This window comes from Corticium candelabrum, chromosome 14 (assembly GCF_963422355.1).
Source record: "Corticium candelabrum chromosome 14, ooCorCand1.1, whole genome shotgun sequence".
Lineage (NCBI taxonomy): Eukaryota > Metazoa > Porifera > Homoscleromorpha > Homosclerophorida > Plakinidae > Corticium > Corticium candelabrum.
This window is the reverse complement of record NC_085098.1, coordinates 7,915,850-7,923,349: the sequence shown is the minus strand read 5'-3', so window position 1 is coordinate 7,923,349 and position 7,500 is coordinate 7,915,850. Positions and strand designations below refer to the sequence as shown.

General features: G+C 42.6%; 2 protein-coding genes across 2 annotated transcripts in view; both read left to right on the top strand.

Annotated features, from left to right (window-relative positions):
* Window positions 1-449, top strand: part of LOC134190418 (uncharacterized) — a 965-nt gene extending 516 nt beyond the window's left edge. Inside the window, exons 1-2 of the mRNA XM_062658870.1 lie at window positions 1-6; window positions 81-449. The exon at window positions 1-6 is cut by the window's left edge and continues 516 nt beyond it. Of these exons, the coding sequence (XP_062514854.1) occupies window positions 1-6; window positions 81-449 (375 nt within the window). The remainder of the gene's footprint in view (window positions 7-80) is intronic.
* A 6,761-nt stretch (window positions 450-7,210) lies between these two features.
* Window positions 7,211-7,500, top strand: part of LOC134189328 (uncharacterized) — a 595-nt gene continuing 305 nt past the window's right edge. The window contains exon 1 of the mRNA XM_062657558.1: window positions 7,211-7,500. This exon is cut by the window's right edge and continues 305 nt beyond it. Coding sequence (XP_062513542.1) covers window positions 7,226-7,500 — 275 coding nt within the window. The 5' untranslated portion in view covers window positions 7,211-7,225.

Sequence of the window (7,500 nt, the reverse complement as noted above, 5' to 3'; positions counted from 1 at the left end):
CATACGGTTGTTCAGTGGTGAGGCTGACACTGTCTGTTATGTGTAGGTTGGTGTAATCGAATGTCGCTTTAAATCTATAGGGCGGCCTTGCTAGACCAGAGCTAGTAGAGGAGGATGAGGATGAACCGTTTCGTGTCTGGTGCGGTCTTGTTGGAGAGCTAAGGTCTCTGATGTGCATGCCAATTCTAGCCTTGACAGCAACAGCGTCCAAGGCAACACAAGAAATTGTGAGTTGTTTAGGAATGTCTGGCAGATGCTATGTGATTACTAAGAGCCCAGAGTGTGATAACATCTTCCTAGCTGTGCAGAGAGTACGTTCTGATGTTGAAGTTACCTTCGATTTTTTTGCTGAGGCTAGTAAAGTCCAAACAAATCAACTGTCCAAGGGTTCTTGTCTACTGCCGAACACAGAGTGTGTGCTCCTTACTGTTTACCCATTTCCACTATGAACTAGGTGACAAGTCTTACTGGCCAGAAGGTGATAAAAAGGCACAAAATCGAGTTGTGGAAATGTACCATGCATGTACTCCAGACAGCAACAAACACATCATTTTGCACATATTTGATTCATCAGCAATGGCTAGCATGTTGTCAAGGTTGGTGAGAACAGACTCTAAACTCACTGATGCTCTGCTTACTTGCTGTGCTGACTGGATTAACACGTTAGCACCCTGGTTTCTTATCATCTCTTTGATGAAATAGTTGTTGTGCTCCACCATCAAGTCCAAGGGGATGTTTCTACCAAAACCACCATGCAAGTTGAATGTTCTATTCCACAGCTGCCTGTAAGCATTCCATGAGCTTAGAAGAGCCAGCTGATCAGCTTGAAAAAGAAATGCTTCCAAGGCATATTTAGTTCTGCCAGCCTCTTTGAAGTGAAGCATTTTAAATTTCCAGATTCGTAATAGCCTTGGTTCATCTATTTGATGGACTGAATCTTGGAAGTTACGCTCTAACAGAGCCATTTTCATAAAATTGCAGCTATAGTTGAAAACATGGTCGTCATTGTACTGTCGTTCTTGACTGCATACTCTATCTGACACTTGGGTTTAATCTAGATCTGAAGGAACATGAGTCAGGCAATGTGCTAGTTGCTCATGACACCTTCTGTTATCAGCTGAAGAGAAGCTCTGGCCACAAGTAGTTACATGACATGGAAAACTGTGTGCGTGCATGAGATTTCAAGGTGTCTGTTGTACAGTTGCTGCCTTTGGGTCATGTGGTGGAGGCTCCTGTTCTTGTGCTACAACTACTGCTGATGTAGTGGCATGCTGATGTACTAGCATGCTGATGTAGTGGCTCTGACTGCATTTCATCAAGTGGCTCACCCTCACTAAGTCTATCAAGTACTGTTTGGGCTTGTTGTGATGGCTGTCCTCTCTGAACAGACTGATGGAAGCTGACACTATCTTGTTCCAGATGTTCCCACTGCAGAACAAACTTATCCATGATTTTGATGATCTCTCCATGAAACCACTCTTCCCATTGATGTTCAGGAAATCCTGGTGGGACAGCATCCATGTCTTCGGGCCCCTCATACCAAAATGATGCAAAGCACAAGCAATGACATATCCGTCTAGGACATCTTGAAGAAAGCTATTGCATGCCCTATAGTTCTTATTTGTGTCACAGAAAACATTTCTTTGATCCAGTTTGTTTCGGAGATTGTACATTTTGCCCAAGTCACCACTGCTGTTTGTCCTGTAGAATTTTGCATAGATTAAATTGACAAAATTCATCATGCAGTGAAAGTCTTCTGCATGTGGCAAGAGTGCTTGCAAGTCTCTGATATGGCACCAGACCATTGATAACAGCCCTTTGAGTTCCATGCACGCTCAGCAGTGAGCTGATCACCACCAAACTGCAAGCGCACAAGAGGTTGAGATGTGGCATTGTCACCATCGTCAAACTGATATGGAACATATCTTTTATTGAGATGAGACATTATCTCCACCATGTCTTGTTGTTTGTTTTCATTTAACTCAAGAAGACCTAGACAGTGTCTCTCTGACTTCCTACTGGCATCAAACATGTGATCATGGATGATGTGCTGTATCACAAACTTTGAAAACTGTGCAAATGCAAGGAGAAACTTAGTGATCACTCTAGAAACAAGCACCGCGAACTCATCACGAAGGTATTGGTGATCACTAGCAGATGGAAGAAATGCTGCATCAGAGACTGCCAGATGGAACATCGTGGTCTGTCCTTGGACAAAACACTTGGCGGTACAACCCTTTCGTCAGTTGACATAAGATTAAACCAGTGCAAGGACTTGTTTCTACGATCAAGTGTCATATACTTTGTTTTGATTCCTAGATCCACATTGTCACCAGTCATCTGGTATAGCTTTATGCAAAAGTCTGCACCAGACAGAGCACCAGAGTTACATTCTACTGACCCAGGCAATGAAGGCATGCTAATGCCATGTCCACTCGTAGGACATTCTGCTTGTTCAGCTTCCCCACTAGCTACGTGTGTAAACTGGCCTAATCTGTGCATGCTCTCTATGCACTCCTTCCAATGAATTAAAGAAGAATCAAAGGTGCTGGCTATTTGCTTAAGCTTTACAAGAGTACGTTTATGAGACATTGCCAGGCCAAGCCTGTTTAGCCTCATAAAAGCTTTCTTCTTCGCTCCTGAATTATGCATGACTATACTGATAATGTATTGCAGGGCAGACATGTGCTGATTTCTTGTTTTCAGAAGACAACCAGCAGCCACACTAAGACGAGTTAATATACTGCTGCACATAGTAGGTGACTGCCACTGTGAGCATGCAGCTGCAGTGATCAACTTCCAGAAAGTTGGAGCAGACCCTGCTAATTCGTCTGCCACAGTCTCAATTTTTAAACTAGTTAATTCTGAGAGTGATGTATTCCTCAGAACACAATTGGATGATGGTGTGCACAGATTCTCACACTCCTTGTTTACTGTCTTGCAAAGGCAGTCAGTGACTTTCAACATAAGATCAGGGACTTTGTAGATGGCTCTTGCCAGTTTGTTTATTTTCCCAGTAGCCAATGACCTCCCTATGCCTGCCAAATTGGGATTGAGAATCCTCTTATACTCCCTGGACGGGTACTTCACAGTGATCTAAAAGCCAAATACAGTTTAATTAAGTTAAGGATTATCAAGACATGAATACCAATAGTCCATTTCATTTAATTAGTTACTATATGCATTGTCATGCATGCTTCAGTTGTGCGATTCCTGCATGTAGCTGCTGTTGAGGTTTACTTGTTCAGTGTACACCAGGCTCATTGTAGAGAATCAGGCAGAACGACGTTTTGGATAAATTTTTCCCTTATATATATATATATATATATATATATATATATATATATATATATATATATATATATATATATATATATGTTGCAAATACATATAGCTCTGCTTTAAACTACCAAACAATTGGTATATTGTTCCATTAGCATAAGATTCCAAAAGATGCACAAATTTAGGATAAGCCTTTGGCATGAGCCGTCTTGACTGTCATGTGCAGTGTGTAAGGTATTTAACTGTAGTACAAAGTACACATGTACATTACAGTCTAGTACAAGTGCGACTCTATACGCATACTGTATGCAGGAATGGTATGACGTTGTACATTATCAAACCTTACATTAAAATTGTCTGAGATTCCAAGGATCTAATGCACATTAAAACCTGGACAGCCGCTGGTCGCATAATGTCCGGATTAGGGAGGTTTGAGTGAACAGTCAACAAACTTCCTTTGGTCTCATGCATGCTAGAGAACCCCAAATCGTTATTTTCGACATGTTTCAAGGTGGACATTCACCTCCTAAACGCTTACACCTATAGATGGTCTAGCTACTGTAGCTCATACTTCAAATTATTATAATAAGATTGTGACTGCATCACCTGTCAAGCTTTTATCATCTAGATCCCAATCCCCTACCTATGCTTCCAAGCCATGTACAGTGAATTATTGTTTTATGCCATTAGTCAACAGACCAACAAAACATGAGTTACATGTACAGATGCATGTGTACAATACTGTATGTGTTATATTTTCGGCATTTTAAAATTTTGGTAATTCAGAAGGAAATACCTTTTGGTATAACCTAATTTTGGTAAGACGAGGAGGTAGCCTCGAACTTCCAGACCAGAGAGCACACGAAGGGCGTGAACTCCAGTCTGGACCAAGTCGATACTAAAATGATTTCGGAAATAGCCCTTCTAAGCCAATCAGCTTCTACAACCCGAATCTCGGTTGTAAATTCTGATTGGCTTAGCAATAATTGGTTGTACTAAGTGCACTAGCACTGATTGTGGGCGGCTGAGTGCACGCCAGAACAATGACTGAACTCTGCATGCCAGAACAATGATTAGAGTCTGCACACACACATCTTAGTTTTAGTTTCAGCTTCAGTTCTTCAATATTTTCAAGCTTGCGGTGAGAGGACATGCACAGCAGCATCGCCAGACCATCACCTTTGACAACTGGTCGAGCGGTAGTCTCGCTAGTCGAGCGGTTAGACTAGCTAGCGATCTGCCAAAGAATCAAAGAGCCGTGGTTTCATGCCGTCCACCAAGATATCGCCGCAAACACGGCAGACGTCTCTTCTTTGTTCGTGAGATCTCATGGCATTTACAAATGATATGTTGATCTAGGTAAAACGATCCTATGCTGGTAGACACCATTTAGCACACTATTGATAAATACTTCCGAAATCATTTTAGTATTGACTTGGTCCAGACTAGAGTTCGCGTGCTTCGTGCGCTCTCTGGTCTGGAAATTCGAGGCTAACGAGGAGGCACAGACTTGGTGTGGCAGAAGTAGAAGAAATTTTGGGCGTGACGTGAGATCTAGTACTGTACCGCTTGCCCATTACCTATAGTGTCATAAACTTTGTGCACCTTGGCTCTTGCATTTGTGGGTTGCTCTGGGGAGGCTTGTTTCTCCAAGCAGGCAGTTCTCATCATTGTGCGCTAAACTTCTGGGAGTTTGTGAAGTAGCCGGTTTACTTTGATTCTATTGGTGCCTTCTGCACCTGAAGTACAGAACTTAGAAAATGTTAGGTGTTATCTTACTTTAGATAAAGAAAAGTCACACCGAATTTACCGAAAAATAACACGAAAATAACATGTTATACACTATTTGTACAGTACCATGTCCAAAGATTGTGTTATAAGTAATTAATTAAACTGCCTTTAGGATTATTTTTCTATCACATTAAGGCAATTATATATATGAGCACTATGCAACATGATGAAGCAGTGTAACAAATATCCATCCATGTGCTACTGGCAATTAACAGGTTTTTAATTATAACTTTATTTTAATAGGTTAAAAGGGAGTTAATTCCAGTTAGTATGCACCTAATTTGACAAAAGCATTAAATTCCTTAGGGTCGTTCCTTCCAACACCATCTTCACTTCTGTAACAAACCATGCAATAAAGACAATCTAATTAATTTGTGTCTAGGCAGTGACTAACCTGTCTGATTCATGAAATTCAGGGTAAGGAAAGCAATCTGAGATGGCAAACCCGTAGTTGCAACAGCTTCAATGTGTATGGAACTGGCACGTAGAGGTTGTTCTGCAGATAGCGCTGTTTCAAACGAACCGCTGCCTGCATGGAAAAATGAGCCCTGTTGAAACTAACATTTTCAGGATATAAACAGAACTGTACCAGTGTTGTCCACATCGAAGTGGGCAAGAGAATCACTAGATATTTCCTTGCGTACATCCAAAGACAAGAGAGGTGTGACCTCACAATTGTCAACACCAAACAAATGCAGGTCTCTTTCCGGCTGGGAGTTGAAGAGAGATCTGGTAGCCTTGGATCTAGATGGCTGTCCATCGCTACTGCTGTTGCAGAAAACTAAATGATCCTACTGTATTGCCCGATGAGCTCTAGAGCTGTCACTTACCTATGGTTAGACACCTTGTTCCTGCTAGGTGAAGCAGGGCTGACAGTTTGGTCTGGCTTCTTGCTAGTTTGCTGGATCGATGGTGTTCCTGGAGATTGTTGCCGTCTCCTCTTAAATCTGCAAGTCATCGCTGTTTGACGGCTAGCACCACATAGCAAAGTCCTGGTTTCCTCAAGCTGACGATGGAGACGCTCAAATTTTAGGAGCTGGTTGCGGCAAGTGGTACAAACAAACTGAGGAAAGCCATCATCTTCGTGAACAGCAAGAGCTGTAGCTTCTTGCAGAAGACCATGGAGACATGCAGTGGTGTGAAACAGACTAACGTTGTCCCTCCTATCTTTCCTGAATTGTGTTCCACATATTCGGCAAACATCTGATGAAGGCTTCTTTGGCATTCCAAAATTTGCCATAGTAGCTAGCTGCAGACGCGAAGGACAAAGAATATAGCCTGAGGAATTGTCCCATGAGCTCTATTAGTATGTTGATGTAGGAAATATGATTATCAAATTGCCTATTTTCGAACTGGCTTTCTATAGAAGCGCTCCCAGACGTTTCTTCCCGCCCACCTTTGCCCTTTCCCCGCCTACTCTGTGCTTTGTATGTAGGCGCCTGTAGAAACATCTGGGATCCGAGGCTACCTCTACTTTGACTCTGTGATTCGACTTGTCATTACTGATCACCAACCAGTTGTAGGTGTGTGCTTGTCATATCTTTTGGACGCTGACCTGGTAGGAAACAGGAAGAAGCTTACATCAGAGGTGTCAGTGTCAGACCTTGAATATGCTGATGATATGGCATTGATATCTGATTCTTATGAAAGTCTATCCTCCTTGCTGAAATCTCTGGATTCGTCTTGCCATCACATGGGGCTTACCATCAACTACAAGAAGACCAAGCTTCTAGCTGTCCTACCTGGAGCTGATGCCCATTCTCCATCTCCCATTTCTCTGCATCCTGATTGTGATCCAATTGAGGTGGTACCATCCTTTCAGTACCTTGGAAGTTATCTTTCTAACAACTGTACCTTGGACGTTGAGATATCAACACGGATCACCAAAGCATCTCAGTCATATGGGTCACTTAACCGCATCCTTTGGCACCAGAGGAAGATCAAGTCTAGTACCAAGCTGAACATCTTTGTCTCTGTAGTTCTTTCCACCCTCTTATGTGGTCTGGAAACAGCAGTACTTCTGGAGCCACAGATACATCGGTTACAGAGTTTTGTGATGAGAAGCCTCCGCTCCATCCTTGGAGTGTCCCTATGGGACGGGAAGAGAGACACCTCCATCAGAAAGATAGCCCAACTACAAAGAATCTCCACCATGCTGACACGGAGACGTCTTCGGTTATTGGGTCACATCTTGCGCATGGATGAGTGTCGTCTACCAAGGAAGCTTTTGGTGTGTGCATCACCCCAAGGTAGACGTTCAGTTGGAGGCCAGAGGATGAGATGGAACGATTTAGTACTGAGGGATTTGAGGAATTGCAATCTTGATGGGGTTTGGAGGATACTAGCAGAGGATAGGAATGAGTGGAGGAATCAGATCTGGGCTGCCACACAGGAAGTAAATTTCAAGAAGGAAGAACAAGAGAAATA